This window comes from Peromyscus maniculatus, chromosome 6 (assembly GCF_049852395.1).
Source record: "Peromyscus maniculatus bairdii isolate BWxNUB_F1_BW_parent chromosome 6, HU_Pman_BW_mat_3.1, whole genome shotgun sequence".
Lineage (NCBI taxonomy): Eukaryota > Metazoa > Chordata > Mammalia > Rodentia > Cricetidae > Peromyscus > Peromyscus maniculatus.
Window position 1 is genome coordinate 75,257,058 of NC_134857.1, and position 22,159 is coordinate 75,279,216.

Here is a 22,159-nt window from a genome sequence, read left to right on the forward strand (position 1 = left end):
TGGAGGGGCTGTCCAGACGGGACAGAACATGTGACAGGATCTCTGGCCTCTACCCAGTAGACGCAGATAGTGCTGCAGTCATAACAACCAAAAACCGGCTCCACGTTGATAAGCCGCCCCAGGCGAGGACGACTCGGTTTCCAGCAGGAACCAGCAAAGCCGCAGTGGCCTCTTGTCGGGGAATATGTGAGGCAGAGTTCAGTAAACTAGGAAAACGGTTTGGGGGACTAAGACATGGCAAGGGCCACTCCTCAAGTAATACGAGTGCAGGGAAGAGTCAGGGGAGACTACAGTCATTCTTAGACATGCGCTCCTCCTTCCTCTACCAGAACAGTTTAGATTCCAGGGGGGGCTCAGCCACAGGCAACTTCATTCTTAAGATTTATGGATTTTACACGTGTGGTGTTGTTCTGCCTGATTATGTACATGCACCATGTGTGTGCAGGTGCCTGCAGAGGCCTTAGGAGGGCATTGGAACCTCTGCAACTGGAGTTACAGATGATTATGAGCCGCTAGGTGGGTGCGGGGAGCCAAGCCCAGGTGTTCTTCACACAGAACCTTCTCTCCAACCCTCACATGCAGCTACTAAACAGGCTGCTGCTTCCGTTCTGTGGTGCTGGAAACTCAACCTAGAATTCATGCATGCAAGGCAAGCGCTCTAGCACTGAGCTCTAAGCTGCATTCCCACAGACAGGCTGCTTCTTTCAGTCCACTCTCTTCCCCTTTTATTTGCACCACCAGAGACACAAAAAGTGGAGCTTATTTGTCAGGCCTTTGGGGCAAAGGGCCCCTAGAAGATGTCTGCCCTGGAGATCTGCCCATGCTCATTTCTGTAGGCCTACTTCAAGAGTATGAAACCCCGGGGCCAGAGAAAGGGCTTAGCAAGTGAAGGTCCTTGCTGCCAAGGGCAAAACCCTGAGTTCAATCTCCAGGTCTCATATGGTAGAAGGAGAACCAATTCTGACTCCTGCAAATTGTCCTCTGACCTTCCTATGTGAGCCATGACACACAGACACAAACTAAACTAATTACTTTCTTTAAATTACGGACCCTCATCAGGTGGGGTGGTTATACCCGTAATCTCAGTAGTAAGGAGGCTGAAGCCAGAGAACCACCACCTGGAGACCAGCCTGGATACACGGAGTGACAGGCCTGCCCGGGCTGCATAGCAAACCCTGTTCCAGACCAACAACCTATGAGCTGATGGACGGTGCCTGCCTGCAGTCTCAGTCCACCGGGGGTGGGGGTGGTGGTGGGGGGGATGGGAGGGTGGCGACAGGAAGGCCAAGAAGTCTTCTTGCATTGTAAGTTTGAGGCCAACCTGTGCTGTGAGAGTCTTGCCTCAAAAAGCCAAAGAAGCTGGGCGCCAGTGGCACACACCTTTAATCCCAGCACTTGGGAGGCAGAGCCAGGCAGATCTCAGTAAGTTCGAGGCCAGCCTGGGCTACAGTGTGAGATCCAGGACAGGCAACAAAACTACACAGAGAAACCCTGTCTCAAAAAACAAAAAACAAAAACAAAACAAAAAACAAACAAAAAAAATCATTTTGGAGATTTATTTTTATTTTGTGTGTTTAGGCATTTTGCTTGCATGTGGACCACATGTGTGCATTGCCCACAGAGACCAAAGAGGGAGTGGTATCTCTTTGACCTGCAGTTAGAGACCACCGTGAGCCACCAAATGAGTGCTGAACCAGGGTCCTCTGGAAGAGCAGCTGGTATTATTAACCACTGAACCGTCGCTCTAGCCTCGATTTTTTTTTTTTTTTGTAATGTTTTGTTTTTTAAGATCGAGTCTCGTTTCAAACTTAGAACCATCCTGCCTCAGCCTTCCTAATGCTGGGATTCCATATGTAGACCACCACACACAGCAACACTAGATTCTTTCACAAAGCAATAAGAAAATTCTATACCCAAGATCCCAGCCATATGACATAGTATCTCCTTTGACTTCTGAGACCAGAGAAGCCCCTCTGTCTCCTAGGCACCAAGGACTGCCCAGATGGCTGTGGACCAAAGTGACAGGAATACCCTAGAGATAAGGGGCTCAGAGAGAGCAGGAAGCGGGTTGTAAACATGACAGAAGGGCCACGTGCCCCACGTGGAGGGAAGGGTAAGAGACCAGGGGCAGGCTGAGTAAGGAGTTCTAGGAAGCCATCAGAGAAGCTTTCCAAATTCCTGTGACAGTGCAGCTGACCCATGGCCAGTCAGATCCCAGCATGGGAGGGGGGCGGGAGGGACTAAAGCCACACCGTGAAGGAGGAGGAACGGTCGCCATGCAAGACGAAGGAACGTCAAGCTCTGGTGCTCAGTCCAAGCCCGGAGCAGACAGCAGGAACGCTCTGCCACTTGTGGCAGGTCCTGGACCCTGCGGACAAAAGATGTGTGTCCTCTTCTTTTCCCATTCCTGGCCAGTACCCTCCTGCCCTGCCCCCAAACCTTACCCCGCCGTTACCCAAGACTGTCCCGGACTATGACGTGTGCATGCCCTGCGAGGCCCTCTGTGCTCTATTCGGTCTCTGGGAGCAGCAGGACGCCATTTGGACAGTCACAGACTAGGGCTGAATCTAACCTTGCTTCTTACTTGATATGGGGTCCTGGTTCCTATATAAAAATGAGGGCAGGGCTGGCAAGATGGTCAGTGGGCAAAGGCTGCCAATCACGACGACCTGAGTTCAGTCCCTAGCACCAACATGGTGGAAAGAGTTTGGAGTCTTGCAAGCTGTTCTCTGACCTTCACAGATGTGCTGTAGCATGCTCCCCACCCCCGCGAAATATATAAATAAATGTTAAAATTTTTATTTTATGGGCTAGGGATGGCTCATGTAGTATTTTTGAAGAAGACCCAAGTTTGGCTCTCAGCCACAACATTGAGTGGTTCAAAATGGCTAGTAACTCCAGCTCCAAGGGATGCTACGCCCTCTTCCGGCTTCTGAGGGCGCCTCTATTCACACGCACATTCTTACACATAGATACACACATATACATCTAATTAAAAAATACATTTTTTTCAAGACAGGGTTTCTCTGTATAGCCCTAGCTATCCTGGAACCAGTCTTTAGACTAGGCTGACCTTGATCTCAGGGATCCATCTGCCTCTGCCTCCCAGTACTGGGACTGAAGGCATGTGCCACCACTACCTGGCTTCAGCTAATTTTTTTTTTTTTTTACGAGGATAAGTTGGGCATGTAGGTGCACACCTTTAATCCCAGCACTTTGAGGTTGAGGTGTGAGGACTGCAACTCTGAGGCCGACCTGAGCTACATAATGAGTTCTCAGCCAGTCTAGACTATGGATAAGACTGTAAAACAGCAAAAGAGGTAACCTTGTTTCACGCCACCCTATGGATTAAATGAGGCATCACCTAAGAGCCTCCTCTGCAGATGGGGCAACCCCCCCTTCTTCCTCTGCTCCTCCCTGCCCAAGCTGGTGCTACCTTTTAAGAAGCCCCCATCCCCGTGAAGCCTTCCTTAGGGTGGGCAAATGATCCTCCCCCTCTCTAGCTCCCCACAGCGGAGTTCTCAGGAAAGGTGATACCTTCCGGGGTTCAGTACCTTTTCACGAATGCGTACTCTTAATTCCTAACGCAGCTCAGGTGCAAACTAGGAGATCCTTGAGAGTGAAAAGGGGTACTCTTCAGGGTTACGCCCCAGAAAATGAAGACTCGTGGGCGCATGGCTGCCCCCAACTTAGAAGGCACTGTCCTCTTCAACTAGGAAAAATACTTAACTCTCACCTCCAACCCACTCTCCACCAGCAGAATCCACAGGCCACCCAGTGTCCGCTTTCTAAGTACAGGAAGAGTTCAGGGAGAACAGCTAAACTTAGCAGCAGGAGAAGCCTGAGCTGCCAGAGGAAGAAACAGAATCCGAGAGGCACAGGAAACAAATTTTTTTTTTTTTTCCAGACAGGATCTAGCTATGCTGACCTGGCTGGCCTTGAACTCACAGAGATCTGCCTGCCTTTGCCTGGGATCAAAGGCCTGTGCCACCAAACCTACCTACTTTCCCGGCATCCCCGGCTGACCTAGCGTTCACTATGTAAACAGGCCAAGCTGGTAACTGAACTCCTGGCCATTCTGCTGCCTCTACCTCCCAAGTGCTGGGATTGCAGCATGTGCCACCATGCCCAGTCTCTCTCCGCAGCCCTGGCTGTCCTAGAATTCGATATGCCGCAGGCCAGCTGGTCCTAAAGGTGTGAGCCACCACACCCAGCCAAAAAACTCTCCGAGAGAAAGAAAGGGGCAGGTTATGGCTCCCTGGGTAGAGGTGCATGCTACCCAGCCCGGTGACCTCAGTTTGGTCAGGGGACCCACACGGTGGAGTGTTAAATCTTGAAAACTGTCCTCTGACCTCCAAGTGTGCACTGGGGCATGTGAGCGTGTGTGCACTCAATAAATTAGTGTAATATAGACAAGATTTGAAAGGAGGGAGATGCTCAGTGGTTAAGAGCGCTCATTCTTGCCGAGAACCCAGGTTTGGTTCCCAGCTCCCACACAGTGGCTCACAACCATCCATAACATCTATTCCAGAAGCTCTGGCACCCTCTTTAACCTGAGGGCATCATTCATCCACATAAAATAAAATAAATGAATCTAAAAAAAACTTTTAAGAGGAGGAGAAGAAGAAAAGACCCATTAGTTAAAATAACACATCCTAATGTGTTTTGCTTGTTTGTTTTATGGCCTGGATTGCTAAGAAAACCACTTCCCAGTCCGGTGGTGGTGGCCCATGCCTTTGACCTCAGCACTCAGGAGGCAGAGGCAGGTGGATCTCTGTGACTTCCAGGCCAGCCTGGTCTACAGAGCTAGTTTTAGGGCAGCCAAGGCTCTACAGAGAAGCAAAAAAACAGGAGGAGGAGGAGAAGAAGGAGGGGGGGGAGGAGGGGGAGGAGGAGGAGGAGGAGGGGGAGGGGAGGAGGGGGAGGAGGAGGAGGAGAAAGAAAGACAACCGATTCCCGTCCGAAGCTAGCACGTCCTGACAGCTACTCTACACAATTTTAACAAAGGGAGAGGCAGACCAGACAACACCCTCACCCCGAGAAAATGAGAGGACTCTGATAAAGGACAAGCAGCTACTCCCGCTTGCAGCCTCATGCCTGAGAAGTGTACCTTTGTTCTTAGCTCAGCCTGAGATGCAGCCCCACCCCAGAGAAAAGAGTTCTTCCTGCCGGAAGTGCAAGATGGGTCTGTCACTTGAAATAGGAGCTCATTTAAAAAAGCAGGCTTCCTTTCTTCCTCTTCCCATTAATTTCTTATTTTTGTTGTTGTTTTGTTTGTTATTGTTTTCAAGACAAGGTCTCACTATGTAGCTTTTGCTGTCCCAGAATTCTCTATGTAGCCCAGGCTGGCCCCAGACTCACAGAGATCCGCTTGTCTCTGCCTCCAGAGTGCTGGGATCAAAGGTGTGTTCCACTTTACCCAGCTCCTTCCTTCCTTCCTTCCTTCCTTCCTTCCTTCCTTCCTTCCTTCCTTCCTCCCTCCCTCCCTCCCTCCCTCCCTCCCTCCCTCCCTTCCTTCCTTTCTTTTTACACAGCCCAGGCTGGCCTGGAACTTGCTCTGTAATCTAGGTGAGTCCCTAACTTGGGGTCTTTCCACCTCAACCTCAGCTACCAAGGCCAGCTATGTAGATTTCTTTCCAGTGGACATGCCATTGTCCTTGTGGCAGAGGCTACAGAAAAGTCCTCTGGTGTCACACACTAAAAACGTGGCACCGCAGGGGGACTGGCTGAGTACCAGCTGTCTCCGGCCTGCGAAAGCCAAGCACTCACAACCCCACACAAGCCAACGGTGTGTCTGCCTGATCTGGTCTCTTGCCACAGCAGATGTGAGGGTGACCTGGCTGAGACATCCGCCATCCCATTGATCACCAGGACTCATTCTGCTGATCTACCCTGCTAGGCCAGAGTCCAGCCTCCTCCTTCCCCGCCCCATGTACATCCCTCCTGAAGGAGCACTGGCCCTCCAAGAGGCCAGCCTCTCTATCAGAAGACTGCTCTTTGGCCCAGGGTGTACACGCAGCTGTCCTCCTCTGCTTGACCCTGCAAACAAGCTCTTGTTTGTTTGACACAAGGTCTCTCTGTACAGCCCTTAATGTCCTGGAATTTGCTATGTAGACCAGGCTGGGATTAGGATCTCTTTATACAAGGAACACCAGGCTGGAGAGAGCTCAGCAGTTCCTAGCACCCACATGGAGTGGTTCACAACAGATCCAGGGGATTTAATAATACCGTCTTCTGAACTCGAAGGGTGCACGTGGCAGATAATCACAGATATACACACACATACACACAAATTTCTTTTAAAAAGGAAACTTTAACAGATTTCTGGGGGAACTGGAGGGAAAGGGGAAAAAAGTCCTTTATCTTTTCTACTTTGTATCTGTTTTGTGCTTCAATGTTTTCCTTATGTAATATTTCTATAATTAAAAATAATTAGAATTACTGGCACTTCCAGCATATACTGCTACTGGCTTATACTTAATATTCTTAGAATCTGATGTTCAACTTACGCCCTGCCCTAGAGAGGCTGTGTGCTGAGAAGATTCCAAGGCTCCTTCAGAAGGAAGCACACGGGTTCACAGAGGACTAGCCTTTGCTCCTTGGAGGAGGAACACGGAGAAGGACTGGGATAGTGCAGTACTGGAAAAGCTGGATCTATTGCCACACTTCATGACAGTGCAGATGAGCTGTCACCTGGGGAAATGGATAAGGAGGGCTGTGGTGGTCTGAAAGAAGATGGCCCCCAAAGGGAGTGGCACTATTTGGAGGTGGCCTTGTTGGGGGAAGGGTGTCACTGTGGGGTGGGCTTTGAGGTCTCCTATGCTCAAGCTACTCCCAGTGTCACGGGGCACTTCCTGTTGCCCGCAAGATGTAGGACACTCAGCTCCTTCTCCAGTACCCTGTCTGCCTGCACCCCACCATGTCCTACCATGATGATAGTGGACTAAACCTCTGAACTGTAAGCCAGCCACCACAATTAAATGTTCTCCTTTATAGGAATTACTGTGGTCATGGTGTCTTTTCACAGCAACAGAACACTGACTAAGACAAGGGTAAATGCTGGAAAGAAGATTCGTGCTTTTGGGTAAGGTTTCACTAAATGGTGGAAAAGAGAATAGTAACTTCCATGATGCTGGAACCCCCCAACAGGATAGCACTTAGAATGATGTCAAAACACTCTACATTAGTGTCTGGAGACAGAGCAGCTAAGAGTGCTTGCTGTTCTTCCAGAGTACAGAAATGGTGTTCCCAGGACCCAAGTCAGGCGGCTCACAACTGCCTGTAACCCAGTTCCAGGGGGTCCAACACCCTCTTCTGGTTTCCTTGGATACATGCATGCATGTGCACAGACACACATTCTCTCTCTCTCTCTTTCTCTCTCTCTCTCTCTCTCTCTCTCACACACACACACACACACACACACACACAAATAAATACTTAGGAACTGAAAGGATGGCTCATCAGTTAAAAGTGCTTATTTCTCTCCCAAAGTTCCATTTGTGGGATTGCTCACAACCTTCCATAATTTCAGCTCCAGGGAATGTGGGACCTCTAATCTCTGAAGGCACCTACATTCACATGTATACACACAAATAATAATAATAATAATAATAATAATAATAATAATAATAATAAAAATTGCCAAGAAGTGTTGTTGCATGCCTTTAATCCTAGCACCCTGAGGCAGAGGCAGGTGGATCTCTGAGTTTGAGATTGGTCTGGTCTACATAGTACCAAGCCAGCCAGGGCTACAAAGTGAGACCCTGTCTCATATAAATAAAATTAAACAAATAAAGCTGGGCATCACAGTAGAGTCCCATAATCCCAACACTTGGGAAGTAGAAGCAGGAGGACCAGAAATTCAAGGTCAACGTTGGCTACATTGGGACCTCAAGGCCAGCCTAGGCTACATAAGACCATCTCAAAAACAAACATATTAAAAAGTAAAACAAAATGCAGACCTCAGGCTAAGTGTGATGGCACACATTAACTAGGAGGATCATACACACCCCAAAACAAAAAGAAAAGTAACCGGTGAGAATTGGTTCCTAATTGCCTTATGCATTAAGACAACTTTCCCCAAATATGGTGTTTTTTTTTTTCTAGGGGTTTATGAGAATGGGTGAGTCTCTCCATGAAGTCCAGGTTGGCTCAGACCTCAGAATGTAGGCCAGGCTACACTTAAGCTAACAATCTTTTTGCCTCAACCTACCAAGGGCTGAGATTACAGGCATCCAGCCTGGTCAGATGTTTTCAAAAGGAAAATTTTAGTGTAGCGGGCATCAAACTGAAACTCACCCCAAATTCAAAGTGAGAATATTCATTTATTCCAGCAGCTCAGTCTACAGCGAATTAGGTGACTTTCAGGGTTTGTTAAAGGCCAGACTCTATTGCTCAGAGAAATTTTAAGTTCTGTTCTATTTTTGTGGTGGTTGTCTTTGTTTTTGAAGTTTTTCTTTTTTTCCTTTTTAGCCCAAGCTGGCCTGAACTGGTGAACCTTCAACCTCCTCCTCCTCCCAAGTGCTGGAACTGGAGGCATGTGGCTACCACACCCAGCTAAGTTATTTTTTAAAGGAAGACAGCCATCTGCCTAGGTTTCTACAGGGGCAGAGGAACTCACAGGAGGGGGCCAGGTGACTTGGAGCCTCTAGGAGGAATTACGATCCAAAGCTGCCATGGCCTGTCAGCGCGGCTGGCTGAGTCCAGCTGGTTCAGGAAGCACCAAAAATAAGCTACAAAGCATTCAGGGGCCGTGCCTGTGGTTTAGATTCCAAACACTTTGTGTGTATCCCTCACCCAGGGGCGGGTATCTTTACGTATTTGTGTGTAAAGGAGACTAAAGGAGAATCCTGGAAGCAAAGGAATGTAAGTTGTGGGTCAACATACATGCCCGACGCTTAAAAACAGAGATTTAAAGTAAAACACCAGAGAACGCCTCTAATGTAGACAGGGAAGGCAAACGGCCATTCAGAGGCGATAAAGCGGGGCCCCAAGGTGCCCCCCACACCCCCGGGGTTCACGTGGAGGCCGGTGGGCTGGAGCCCCGCTCGCCGGAGGGAGGCTGAGAGGGCGGGGAGCGGGGGACAGACACACCTTGCCGGGCGAGGCTGGCGGCCAACCCACTGGTCCAGAGGACGGACCCGACTCAGGCAACCGAGAGGAGACTCGCTTCTCCGGCTCTCCCGCCCACGGCGATGGCTTTGGCCCCCAGCTCCCCCGCGTCCACCTCTGCGATCCCTCCACACCGACCGTCCGGGCTCCCCAGATCCCGCACCTTCGTCCTTCCCGGGCCCCACGCCGCTTTCCCCACAGCCCCGGACCGGGACCCGTTACCTGCAGAGCGGCTCGACAATCCTGCAGGTAGTCCTCCATGGTGACGCCCGAGGTGTGCCGTCGCCCCTCGGCGAGGAGAGGTAACCCGGCCGAATGCACCCCACCCCAGGCTCAGGGTCTAGAGTCGAGAGTCAGGGGGCGGGACTCGAACCCGCCACACAAGGGTTCGGCCTCCGAACCCCCCCAGGAGGAAGTGCGTAATCCGGCACTCCGGGAGTCCGGCGTTACCCCGCCCCCGGCGGCGGAGGCTGAGTTCTGAGCCCAGAGGCTCATGGGAGGTCAAGGAGGAGCATGTCGCAGTGCCTCCTGGGAAATGTAGTCCGGAAGCTCCTAAGAGTTCCCCCCCCAAGTGAGCAGTTTTCTGAGTGCTACGACATACAAATTGTGTATGTGTCACAATAATTCGCCTTTATGGCATCTGAAATTGCTCTTTCAGATATGACTAGGCATAGTATCTTTCCATATATTACACCGAGCATCTGTTTGAGACTAATGTAAATTAATCTCTTTTTTTTTTTAATACAAGTTCTTGATATATAGCCCAAGCTAGTCCTTCTTCTCAGCTTCCTGAATGCTGGATTCGCAAGCCTGGCTTGGTCGGGACTTTAAATTGCAGCATATCTCTATATCTTATTAAAATAGCTTTAGGTGTTTTTTAATTTTAATTCTCCCCTTTACTAAACTGACCTATTGTGATCAATGGCGTGTTGGCTCGTGCTAGGAAAACATTAGCATAATTTTTGACCTGTCTTCTTAAGATACAGTCGTGCCAACTCTTCCTAACTTCCTAACTCTGTAGCCTCTTTCCCCTCACAGCCTGGACAAATATCTCCTCTTGCTGTTCTTGGACTGTTGCAACCGTGACACTGCTTCCTGGGTCTCTGTTGCAACTGTTCTCTCCGAGTTGCTTCAAGTCTCATCCATCCTGTGGCAGCCGCGGCAACAGAGGAGCCTTCAGAATGTAAGGCTAGGTTCCAACATCTCTCCAACTGCCACTTTCGTGCCCCAGCGCAGACTACGGGGGAGGGGGGTGTCCCTGCATCATAACATGTTCCCTCGTTTTTTAATCTATCCCCAGATTTTTCTGCTCCTCGGGGAGGTGAGAGGAGACGAGGGGGCGTCTTCTTCACCCTAGATGTATTAACCAGGTACACAGCTCAATCAGTTTCATGTCTAGCCTTTAAGAAAAAAACGTACAGGGAGGAAGGGAAGACTTGGAAAGGAGCCCTCTGGGGGGCTCCCGAAAAACAGAAGCGGTGGTTTTCCTTTCCTGTTAAACGAATAAATGTGCAAACACGATTCTCTCTCGCCCCGCGTCCATGGCTCCCGAGCAGAGGACCGCCGCAGGCACCCAGGGAGGTCCCGGCAGCGGCTGCGGTCCCGCCCCGCTCCTCTCCGCTCCGCCAGGCCGCCTGCTTTTCCCGGCTCTCACCAGAGAGGCACACGCGCTCCGTCCGTCCCTTCCCGCGGCAGGCGGAGGCAAGAGAAAGGGTCTGTTGTTTTTCCCTCTTCCTTTCTGCCGCTCGCCGGGCTGCTGACCGGCTCAGACAGCCCTGATGGAAACCCTCCGCGGCTGAGCAGGCCCCTCCTCCTCCAGGCACCTCGTCCTCGGCTAATGTGTCTTTGTCCCGACCGAGGGAAAGAAGAACAAGAAAAACCACAAACTTCCTTTGAAAACCAGTTTGTAGGCAGGGCCTGGAGCGCACGCCGGAGACCCGGTCACTCGGCCATCCTGAAGACGCCGGGAGGGCCCCCGATCGCCGGGGCCGCCTCCTGCTTGCCCTCGCCCCCCACCCTCCTCCGGCGTCCCCGGTGCTGGGCGTGAGTCCGGAAGTGGTCACGACCCAAGCGGGACGCCGCGCGAGTCAACCCGTGTCAAGCCGTGTAAGCTCCGGGGCTGACAGCTGGGAGCAGCTGGCGCGGGCAGCAGCGCCCCTCGACCATGTCCCCTCCTCCAGCGTCGAACCGCCAGAATTGAGTCCTCTCCCGGTCCCGGAACCGCATCCACCTCTTTAAGGTAAGAACTTTGTTTTCAAACTATCTTCTTCACCTCCTCTCGCGGCTCTCCTTTCCCTCTCCGGCTTGAGGGGAGTTGACACCTGATGTCCCGTCTGTGGTCTCTGCATCTGGGTCGCTGATAGGATCCTTGCAAGGCACGAGGGGAGCTGTCCCTTCATGTCCCCATGATAAACAAACCCTCTCCCTCTCCTTGGGAGCAAGAATTGCAGTGTTTGACTTATTCTAGAGGAATCTCGAAGCATTGTTGCCGGGAAGGTTTGCTTGCAGGTGAGAAGGAGGTTGGGTAAGACCAGAAAAGGAGGTCAGGGAAGAAGGGTCCTGAGAGTGGGTAGTGTCGTCTTGGAGCTAATTACGCATTTAATATGCTTCTTCCACTGTGTCATAGTATCTGCTGCTGGCTAGGAAGGGACCGGGTGTTTTAACTACCTCACCTGCGCCCGTAGGTAGTTCTAGTTAGAGAGGAAGTGTAGGATTTGGACTGAAGAGAGGAAAGGCGGTCTAAGGCTGAAACCCCGATTTATTTGAATACCCTCCCCTCATACTTTCCTACCTCTGGGCCTTGCGAGGTGGAGTCCTCCTGTGCCTTTCCTGTCCTGCCCCTGCCCACTTTCCCTGAGACCCCACTCCCTCGGGTGGTTTCTTACAGCTCCTTTCTTTGGTCGGCTAGCTTTCCCAACCCCCACTTAATTATTGATCATTTCTAACCTTGGGCAGAAAAGGAGCCATGCTTCTCTTTAGGCTTTTTAAATTTTCCCAGGAGTGGCATCTGTTTTAAGGTTCACCCTAAGTGCCATGGGGGGGGGGGGGAAGAGATGTGGAGAGAGAGAGAGAGAGAGAGAGAGAGAGAGAGAGTGTAAGGCCTGCAGATAAATTTTGCTGGTGTGATTCTAAACTAACAAAATTACCTGCAGCTAGCACTAATTATATTTGAATCAGGAGAACGATCAATTTGGGTGACGAGGTTTTTAAGAAGAAAACAGGTGAGGGAGCAAGAAGCTGAGCAAGCAAGAGTTCAGGTCAGGTGTGTCCTAAACCACTTAAAATCCCTTCACTTGGGAAACTGAGGCAAGATTACTGAAAGCTTGAGCTAGCCTGGGCAACCAGAGCTCTGGCTGGCTCTACCGACCAAGTGCTGGGATTAAAGGTGTGTGCAACCACACACAATAACACCTGTGTCAAAAGTCATTTAAAAGAAAAAAAGACAAAATTCCTAGTTGATTTAACTTCTCCCTGTCTTTCTTTCTTCCTTCCTTCCTTCCTTCCTTCCTTCCTTCCTTCCTTCCTTCCTCTCTCTCTCTCTCTCTCTCTCTCTCTCTCTCTCTCTTTCTTTCTTTTGGTTTTTCAAGACAGGGTTTCTCTGTGTAGCTTTGTGCCTTTCCTGGAACTCACTTGGTAGCCCAGGCTGGCCTTGAACTCACAGAGATCTGCCTGCCTCTGCCTCCCGAGTGCTGGGATTAAAGGCGTGCGCCACCACCGCCTGGCTTTCCCCCTGTTTTTCCTTTCTTTTTTATTTTAATGGTGCTGGGAATGGAACCCAGGGCCTTGCATATGTTAAACATGTGCCCCACTGCCGGGCTATACCCCCAGGACTTTCCTTTTTTTTTTTTTTTTTTTTTTTTTAAATCCTCACTAATGAGTGGGGAGGGGAGGAAGGAGATTGTCACTATCTCTGGTCCTATCTGTATCTCACTTGATGCTTAATGCTGATAAACAGCAAGTTAGACAGGTCCAGTGTTCTTGTCTAAAATGATCTAGATGGGAGCCATGAAAAGAATGTGTGCCAGTGTGTGTGAGGCTTGGACCCAGGGGGTTTTGTATGCCAGACAAGGCTCCATCACTGAGCTATACCCCCAGCTCTTTTTGTATTTTATTTCGAGATAATTTTAAGGGTCTCTCCATTAAAGGCCTTTGTCACTATCACAACTAGTGGGGGTTCATATCTACTATACACTATATATAATATCTATATAATACATGAGCATTGATATACAGTATATATTATATATGAGCATATTTTACATACGTGAGTGTTTCCTGTAGTGGTACTTTCTCACTGGGACTGCCAGTCCACAAATAATGACACCGGAGACTTGTTATTCTAAAAGCTCGGCCTTAGCTTAGGCTTCTTCCCAATAGTTCTTATAACTTAAATGAACCCATATTTTTTAATCTACGTTCTTTCACGAGCCTCGTCACCTCACCTCTGTACTGCCCTGCCCATCCTGCTTTCTCTGCATCTGCCTTTCTTCTTCCCAGAGTTCTTTCTGCCCAGAAGTCTTGCCTATTCTCTCCTGCCTAGCTATTGGCCGTTCAGCTCTGTATTACACCAATCACAGCAGTCCATCTTCACGCAGTGTACAACCTTCCCACAACAGTTTCCCTTTATGTATGAATGCCACATGTTCTTGGTTCCCACGGAAGCCAGAAGAGGATATCAGATTCCCTGCAACTTGAGGTACAGATCCTTGTAAACCCCTCTGTGGGTGCTGGGAATTGAACCTTGGTCCTCTAAAAGAGTAGTATATATCCTTAACCACTGAGCCATCTCTCCAGCCCTGAGGTATTTTAAATGTAAATCAATAGTCAGCAGTTTCCTATTTCATATAAATAGCAAGCAAGAGAACATCTCTGCAGGCACTGCTAGAAGCAGATAGGGCCTGAAGAGTCGCTGTGTCAGCTCCAGGTGGGGAGAGCAGTCTGCTGCAAGGGTTTGTGGGGAACACTTTCTGTGCCCCATCTAAGGTAGCTATTGGTGGTAGGATCCGAGCCTGGGCCTTGGGCAGCCCTAGTAAGCCAGGTTTGATCTATTGTCCCCAATAAGCCAATTAAAGGAGCTGAATTAATGGTGACAACCAGGGGCCAGTGAGATGGCTCCGTTGGTAAAGGCTCTGGCTGCCTGATGACCTGAGTTTGATCCCAGGTCCCATGTGGTGGAAGGAGAGAACACATTTTTGAAAGTTTCCTCCTGGCCTCCAAGTGTGTACATACACACACACACACACACACACACACACACACACACACACACTAAATAAATGTAATAAAATTAAAATAGTAACAGTGAAAAGCAGGGAAAAAAAGCGAGCAACAACAGGGATTTATTCCATGTAGCCACATTGGATCTAGCAACAAAGTGATTTGGTGACACTTCCCAGTTCATCTTCAGAGTGCTACATTAGTAGAGACCAGAGTTCTGCATAGCGAAGCAGTCTAGGTAGGTCAAGGTGTGGTCCTGCCCATTACTGACCCATTATTGTTGGGGCCTTAGCCTCATCTTGCAGGGTTGTTGGACAAGTTGTGAGAACCCTGAAATCTTTTTTCCTGGCTACAACTTCCTGTCTGTCTGTCTTCAAGGGTCTGTTTTTCTCCTCCCAGTGCTCTGAGGCATCTCTTCAGACCCTATCTGTATTTTCTTCATTCTCTGTCATTTTCTGTTTCAGAGAAGCCAGTTCCACCCAGTGGACCAGTCTGGAAGCCCAGGCAGGTCCTTGCAATTCCATCTGGTCACAGCAAGTTCGAGGTAGAATGAGCCGAAGCCTTCTGTTTACACTTGCTCAGAAAAGCTGAGTCAGGAGCCAGAGTGGCCTTCCACACTGTTCACTTCCCAGGATTTTCTCGTTCCCTTTGCTCTGTAACTCAATGATCTTACTGGCCAGGTCTCTCTTCTGCATATCAGAGTCACCTAAGCAAGGTCCCTGAGGTCAAGAAAGGCCTTCGTCCCCCTCAGCCGGACTCTATCCCCACTATGGAACAAGCTCAGGCGGAGCCCACAGTCCCCAGCAAGGCCAGTAGTGCAGAAACTGGTGAATCTGAAAAACACGAGGCCCTGTCCGGACCAGAGAAGCACTCTCCAGACAACCCCCAGGACAAGGGCGGTGCATCTGAAAAACACGAGGCCCTGTCCGGACCAGAGAAGCACTCTCCGGACAACCCCCAGGACAAGGGTGGTGCATCTGAAAAACAGGAGGCCCTGTCTGGACCAGAGCAGGACCCTCCGGACAACCCCCAGGACAAGGGCGGTGCAGAGGCTGGTGGGACAGCTGGAGAACGGGACCCAGGAGACCAAGCTTTGCCACCAGCCCAGGATGGGGACAATCTCGAGTGCCCTCCTCCTGAAGCTAGCTCGAGTCCGTGCGGGGCACCATCTGAGGTAGAGACGGCAGAGACGCGTTCTGGGCCACAGGAGCTTCCCCAGTCCCCCAGGACCCAACAGCCTGATGTAGATTTCTACTGTGTCAAGTGGATCCCCTGGAAGGGAGAACAGACCCCCATCATCACCCAGAGCACCAATGGCCCTTGTCCTCTGCTGGCCATCATGAACATCCTCTTTCTTCAGTGGAAGGTAAATACAGGGAGCACAAGCAGTGGGCTGTGAGGCACTGGGCAGTTAAGATGGCCACAGACTTGCTCTTCAGATGTGCTTGGTCTGTTCACACAGATGTTCCTTGAGACCATGCTACGTCAAGGTTACTGCAGTCTCATGTCCAAGACATCTTACCAAGTGGGAATGGTTGGTCCGGCAGATAATGATGCGGGGTTCCACTGGGGACTTCTCTCCAGTAAGAACGCTTGGGGAGCTTTTTTTTCAAGCTCACACATCTGTGGCAGACATGGAAGGTGGCTTTGTTGGAGGTCCCAGAAGGTCCTTGAGAGCATTGGCCAGCAAGCCCACAGGCCAGCGGCCAGCACTGACTGGTGGGCATGTGTGAGCTGGGCGCTGGTGCTGGAAACTTGAGGCTCTCTGAAGCCAGAGTCACACGGAGGCCAGTCTCTAAGTCCCCTTGTTTGTTTATTGGTTTTTCGAGACAGGGTTTCTCTGTGTAGCTTTGGAGCCTGTCCTGGATCTCTCTCTGTAGCCCAGGCTGGCCTCGAACTCACAGAGATCCGCCTGCCTCTGCCTCCCGAGTGCTGGGATGAAAGGCGTGTGTCGCTGCTGCTGCTGCTGCTGCTGCTGCTGCTGCTGCCGCCGCCACCACCACCCAGCTCTAAATCCCCTTGTTGAGGGGTGTAAACACAGAAGCTTGAGATGCCTTGTCTCGAGAGCAGTGTGACCCTAGGGCTACTTCCAAAGTTCCAATTTTTTGTTATGATTCCAGTGAGCATTCGTTTGCACTGTTGGGGCTTGGAGCTCGGGGCAGTTTCCCTGGGAAGTCAATGCTGCCTTGGGGTTGGTTCATCAGTGTATCAGAGCCTGCCTTGTGGCTGGCTCCTTCTCTTGCAAGCAAACAAAATGGCTTCACTTAAGTTCCTGACAGTAGGCAAGCCCTCCTGTGGGGGGCGGGGTAAGGAAATACTAGGAGTGTGCTTCTCTGACCCTCCTCCAGCACCCTGATTTTTCTCAAGCCTGTCCTGAGTTTACAGATCAGCCCTTTGTTCAACTCCGGTCTCCCCTGCTTTCTCTCACAGGGGGAATGCTTGGCAGTGTTTCCTATCCCTTCCCTGGTCCCAGCACTGAGCCCCGCCCCCTCTTCTGTCCCACCACTCAGTCTCTCTTCCTTCCCCCCTTTTTCTGTTTGCTTTGTTGTTGTTTTATTTTTTGAGATAGTGTCTCACTATGTAGCCTTGACTGGCTTGAAACTCACTCTGTAGACCAAGCTGGCCTCCAACTCACAAAAACTCCACCTGCCCCTGGCTCCTCGGTGCTGGGGTTAAAGGTGTGCGCCATCACACCCGGCTGCTTTTGGGGAACTTTATACTATAAAGCAGGCCGGCCTCACCCCTCCTGCCTCAGCTTCCTGAATACTAGAATTGTAGTCATGAGCCCCCAGGCCTGGCTTGGACCCCCTCTTCCTGTGTTCCTCCTTCGCTGCTGGTTGTAGAAGCTCACATATGACCACCCGTCTCCCCAGGTGAAGCTGCCCCCTCAGAAGGAAATGATCACATCAGATGAGCTCATGACACATCTTGGTGAGTGACTTACGGAGGAGGGGCTCATTTGGAGCCCTGAATGTGGTATTGAGGGCAAGGACGAGTCCGAGTCTTTTCTGTAAAGCTGGAGAGTAAAAGGCAAAGCTCAAGGGATCAGGGCTTTTGAGTTAGCACCGTTCTGCCTCCCCCACCCTCCCCGCCCTCCCACCCCATTGCTGGTGCTAGGGGTCAAGCACAAGCCTTGACTGTCCCGGGCAAGCACTGCACCACCGGACTCTAGCCCTGGCCTCTGTCCTTAGCTTTCAGTTAGGTGGGTCTGTCACCTCCATAAGTCTGTTTATTCCTCTGAGAAATTAAAATTCTGGATTGGAGTTTGAAAACCCATGGTCCTGAGACCTTACCCCCATTCTCCAGAAGAGGAGGAAGCCAAGCTTTTTGGGACGACTGTCAGGGTAGTTTGGGTAGGCTGATAACTGTCCTGTCTTACAGGAAACTGCCTCCTATCCATCAAGCCCCAGGAGAAGTCTGAGGGCCTTCAACTTAACTTTCAGCAGGTGAGGCAAGAGGGCAGTGGACATAGGGTGGATGTGAGCCTTAGTGGGTGATTCCTTTATCTTGCTATCTTCTCTCGGGGGTGGGGGGTGGGGGGTGGGGGGATGGCATCTCTGTCCTGAAAAAAAATATTCGTTTTTATATTAGATAAAGAGGGATTGAGGCAGCCCAGCACAGTGTTGTATGTGTGCCTTTAGTCCCAGCACTCGGGAGGCAGAGGCAGGCGGGATCTCTGTGAGTTCGAGGCCAGCCTGGTCTACAGAGTGAGATCCAGGAGAGGAACCAAAACTACACAGAGAAACCCTGTCTCAAAAAAAAAAAAAAAGAAAAGAAAAAAAAAGAAAAAGAAAAAGAAAAATCAGGCTTTCTGATTTGTCTGGACAGTGGGAGGGAGAGGGAGGGCTGGACTGGCCATCCTTGTCTTTCCTCCCACCAGAATGTGGATGACGCAATGACCGTGCTCCCTAAACTGGCCACAGGTCTGGATGTCAACGTGCGATTCACGGGCGTCTCTGACTTTGAGTACACACCCGAATGCAGCATCTTTGATTTGCTGGGCATACCTCTGTACCATGGCTGGCTTGTGGATCCACAGGTGAGGACACGGGAGGCCCCGTGAGTCTCCACCAGACCAAGCTGGCATGAATAAGACAACAAAACAAAACAAAAGGCAGGCATCTAGGAAGGGAGGGGTTTGCTTAGTTTGAGGAGGGTTAGGATTTAGAGACTGAACTGATGCAGAGTTCCTTGAATGTTAATATTGTTGGGTGGAGTCACATTCCAGTACAAGGAAACCACACACAAATAAGATCAGGGCTTTGGACATCAAAAGTTCAGGACTCTTTGATCACAAAGTCACATCCAATGGGCTTGGTTTATTTCCTTCCTTAAAAAAAAAAAATCAGTTTATTTTTGTCCCACCCTGTCCCTACTCCCCAGAGTCCTGAGGCTGTGAGTGCTGTTGGGAAACTGAGTTACAACCAGCTGGTAGAGAAGATCATCACCTGTAAACACTCCAGTGACCCCAACCTCGTGACGGAAGGTGATGGTGATGTCCTCTTTCCTTGAGATCTCATGCAAAGGACGGCCGAGTAGGCTTGTTATTCTTGTTTTGTGTGATGCAGAGAGAGAGAGAGGAACTTTATTTTTTGGGGGTTGGGGGAAGATACACAAGGCGCATGTAGTTCAGGCTGGCCTTGAAATCAGTACGTAGCCCAGGCAGGTCTCAAACTCCTGCCCTTCCTGCCTCAGCCTTCTGAGAGCTCAGAACACAGGTGTGCTCTCACACCCCTAGCTGTATTGACTGAATGAGTAAATATCGTCAGGCTTTAGGAAGGGTTTTTATCTCAACTCTGTGGACGGGGGTTGGGGGGGGTACAACAGGATCTCCTATAGCCTGGGCTGGCTTTGTAACTAAGGGTGATTTTGAACCTCTGATCCTCCTGCCTCCAGCCCCCCAGTACCAGGATCACAAAACATTCATTAACAAGCTTCAACTTGCATGTGTATACGATGCTGGGAATCAGGCCTGCGGCCTTGTCCATGCTAAGCCTAGAGTCGAAATCTGAACCATACCCCAGGGTGGGGTTTGGCCTTTACCAAGTGGGGCTCTGGATAGTCCTGGGGCTCTTTAGACAAACCTCCTTATCTTGTTTTCTTTGCTTTGGGGCTATGCTGGCGGGTGTGGGGTTTTAGTTTTTGTTTTGACACACAGTCTCGCTGTGTAGCCCTTGGCTGACCTGGAACTGCTGTGTGGAGATGTTATCCTCGGACTCACAGAGATCGGTCTGCCTCTGTCTCCCCGGTGCTGACACAAAAGGCGTGCGCCGCCACACCCAGGACTGAACTCGGGAACTTTTTGCGTTTGTTAAAAGATCTAAAATGGAGCCGTATCCCAGCCCTTTTGATTTGTTTTGCTTTTTTCCTATCATGGGTTTGGATTTAGTCCAAGGCTGGCCCGTTTTATGCCTTCTGGCAGGCTTGATTGCAGAGCAGTTCCTGGAGACCACTGCGGCGCAGCTGACCTACCATGGCCTGTGTGAGCTCACAGCAACCGCTAAGGAAGATGAACTCGGCGTCTTTTTTCGAAACAACCACTTTAGCACGATGACTAAGCACAAGGTGAAGGGGCTTTGGAGGAGGGGAGCAGGAGCAATGTCATTTCCCTGAGCCTTTTTCTCTGGGGTCCATGTGGCAGGCAGGATACAGTGGGTTAAGCCCTGGTAACAGATAACCCCTAGAATCCTTGTGGTTTACCACAAGTGTTTGTTTCTAATTCATGATGCATGTCCTGTCTCACACCATCTCGTCTTCACTCTGGGACTCAGGTGGACGGAAAAGCCTTCCTATAAGTAGGAGTAGATGCCGTGTGTTTATTCTTCTGCCTGGAGATGACCCTGAGCAGAGCAGGTCATGAGGACATGCTGTCAAGGGCCAGTGGGGCTTTGGAACACACACGTCTTTCAGAGTTAGAAGCTGAGGCCCCCTAGGAACTGAGGAGAAGAGGCTGGTCCTGCCCATTCCCCATGTAGACTCTGCTTATTCAGCCCTGGCTAGCCCGGAACCCAGGTCTGCCTACATCCTGTGCTGGGATTAAAGGTGTGCACTGTCACACCGGCCTCGCCTCGAACTTCTGATCTTCCTGCCTTCCTCCCAGGGGATCAGGTTGTAGTCATGCATCACCACACCCAGTTTTTCTGGTTCTCAGAAGGCTGTATCTCTGCGACATCAGCTAACACAGAGAAGCCAGGGTAGGGAAAAGGATTTGGTGTGGTACTCCAGCCCCAAGGATTCCTTAGCCAGGGTCATCACAACACACTCACCTGCGTTCAGGTGTCCTTTTCTGCTCCCCACAGCCACACATATTTAAAGAAATTTTGGATGCTCACAGGGCTAAGCTCCAGTCAGCACACTGATTCAGAAGGTCTCCCGACTGCCCCTCGCCTGTAAAGTGCCTCTGTCCCATCCATGTGTCGGTCTCTTTCAGCTTGTGGGAGGAGTGTGTGCTGGGGTGCGTGCTGGGGATCCGATCCTGGGAACTTGGCCTTGCCGGGCAACTGTGTGACATGCACACTAGCCCCTTGTCCTTCTCTTTGCATGGCAGAGTCACTTGTACCTGCTGGTCACTGACCAGGGCTTTCTTCAGGAGGAGCAGGTGGTGTGGGAGAGCCTGCACAACGTGGATGGAGACAGTTGCTTTTGCGACTCCGAATTCCACCTGAGTCACTCCCTAGGCAGAAGCCATGGGGCCGAAGGTGGGGGCGCCTCTCCAGAGAAGCAGCTGCAGGTGGACCAGGTGTGCGGGGCCCTTCCCAGTGGGGCGGAATGCATTGGCATCTGAGCTATTTTCTATAAGTGAACTTGGGTGTACTTCCTGGCACCACAGAGAACGGACTTGACTGTGTTTTACATGAGCGAGAAGAGCTGGGGAATCTGAAGGAAATGTGGTTTAGAAATTTAGCCTGAATCGAACCTTTGGTCTTAATCCGCCTCGTGACTTGTTTTCTCTCTAGGACTATCTCATTGCCTTGTCCCTACAACAGCAGCAGCAGCCGCAAGGCATGCTGGGTCTTAGCGACCTGGAACTGGCCCAGCAGCTCCAACAAGAAGAGTACCAACAGCAACAGGCAGTTCAACCTGCGCCAGCCAGGGCCCCTTCTCCCCAGGTGAGCCCGCCCCTCTCTTGGTAGGCAGAGGTTCTGGCTTTTCCTGGTGCAGAATGCATGTGGTTTTTGTACAGGTATCTGCAAGCTTTTCCTCATAAATCCTTCTGAGGTACCTCTTTTGATCAAGACGATCCCCGCCCCGTGTCTTTGACCTCTACCAAGGTCATCAGATAACTAGTTGTTAAATCCCACACAGGGGAGAGGATCCACATCTGGACGTCCAGCTGGAGAGCGGCGGCAGAGGTCAAAGCCTGAGTCAGACTGTGTTCTGCTCTAACTGTACCCCCTTCCAGCGTGGACCCGCCCCCCCTGTCAGAGGCGGTGGCTGGTTTGCTCGCAGGATCCAACCCCCCAACCCCTGAGGCATACAGGGTGACTGCACTGCTGGGGATCGATCAGAGCAGGCAGCAGACACCAAAGGCGGACTCGGTACCACGCTCACCCTGGCCTTCTTCTCTGTCCTGTCTTCTACTCCAGCCGGGGCCACATGGGGATGGGCTGGGTGGTCTCTGGCTCCCAACCCCCTTTCCTGGAATGTTCACATGAATATACAGACCCAGGCGGATAGGTGAAGTACCTCTCTGCCTGCCTGGTTGCCCCTGGCTACCCCACGGGCCAGTTTCCGTTTGTTTTAGGGTTTGATTTGGGTTTCTATCTTTATTATTTGTAATGCCTTCCTAGGGAGTTGGGAATAAAACTTCTTTCCTGAGATACGATGTTTT

General features: G+C 50.8%; 2 protein-coding genes across 4 annotated transcripts in view; one reads left to right on the forward strand and one right to left on the reverse strand.

Moving 5' to 3' along the window:
- The window catches only part of Prune1 (prune exopolyphosphatase 1), a 32,755-nt gene extending 21,615 nt beyond the window's left edge, over nucleotides 1-11,140 (reverse strand). Inside the window, exon 1 of one of the 2 annotated variants that reach the window (XM_042279500.2) lies at nucleotides 10,766-11,140. Coding sequence is in view for 1 of the 2 variants with exons in the window: in XM_006982534.4 (XP_006982596.1) it covers nucleotides 9,334-9,372 (39 nt within the window). In the remaining variant the exon portion in view is untranslated. Of the gene's footprint in view, nucleotides 1-9,333; nucleotides 9,473-10,765 lie in introns of those variants that run through there. The other variant, XM_006982534.4, reaches the window with a different exon arrangement.
- A 70-nt stretch (nucleotides 11,141-11,210) lies between these two features.
- Mindy1 (MINDY lysine 48 deubiquitinase 1) lies at nucleotides 11,211-22,146 on the forward strand. Of its 2 annotated transcripts, none has more exons than XM_042279498.1 (10): nucleotides 11,211-11,350; nucleotides 14,793-15,694; nucleotides 17,202-17,259; nucleotides 17,710-17,774; nucleotides 18,209-18,367; nucleotides 18,712-18,814; nucleotides 19,751-19,893; nucleotides 20,876-21,067; nucleotides 21,285-21,437; nucleotides 21,634-22,146. In XM_042279498.1, the coding sequence occupies exons 2-10, from the start codon at nucleotides 15,098-15,100 to the stop codon at nucleotides 21,712-21,714; spliced, it is 1,551 nt and encodes a 516-aa protein (XP_042135432.1). In that variant the 5' UTR covers nucleotides 11,211-11,350; nucleotides 14,793-15,097; the 3' UTR covers nucleotides 21,715-22,146. The 2 variants fall into 2 exon arrangements, with proteins under 2 accessions (XP_042135432.1, XP_076430671.1); XM_076574556.1 differs by having other exon boundaries at nucleotides 15,029-15,694.
- Nucleotides 22,147-22,159: the final 13 nt, after the last annotated feature.

Excerpts from the sequence above, each read along its gene's own strand:
- Mindy1 (XM_042279498.1), top strand. The coding sequence starts at position 15,098 with ATGGAACAAGCTCAGGCGGAGCCCACAGTCCCCAGCAAGGCCAGTAGT. Across the intron at positions 18,368-18,711 it reads GCTGGCTTGTGGATCCACAG|AGTCCTGAGGCTGTGAGTGC; the intron begins GTGAGGACACGG and ends CCTACTCCCCAG. Across the intron at positions 19,894-20,875 it reads GCACGATGACTAAGCACAAG|AGTCACTTGTACCTGCTGGT; the intron begins GTGAAGGGGCTT and ends TTTGCATGGCAG.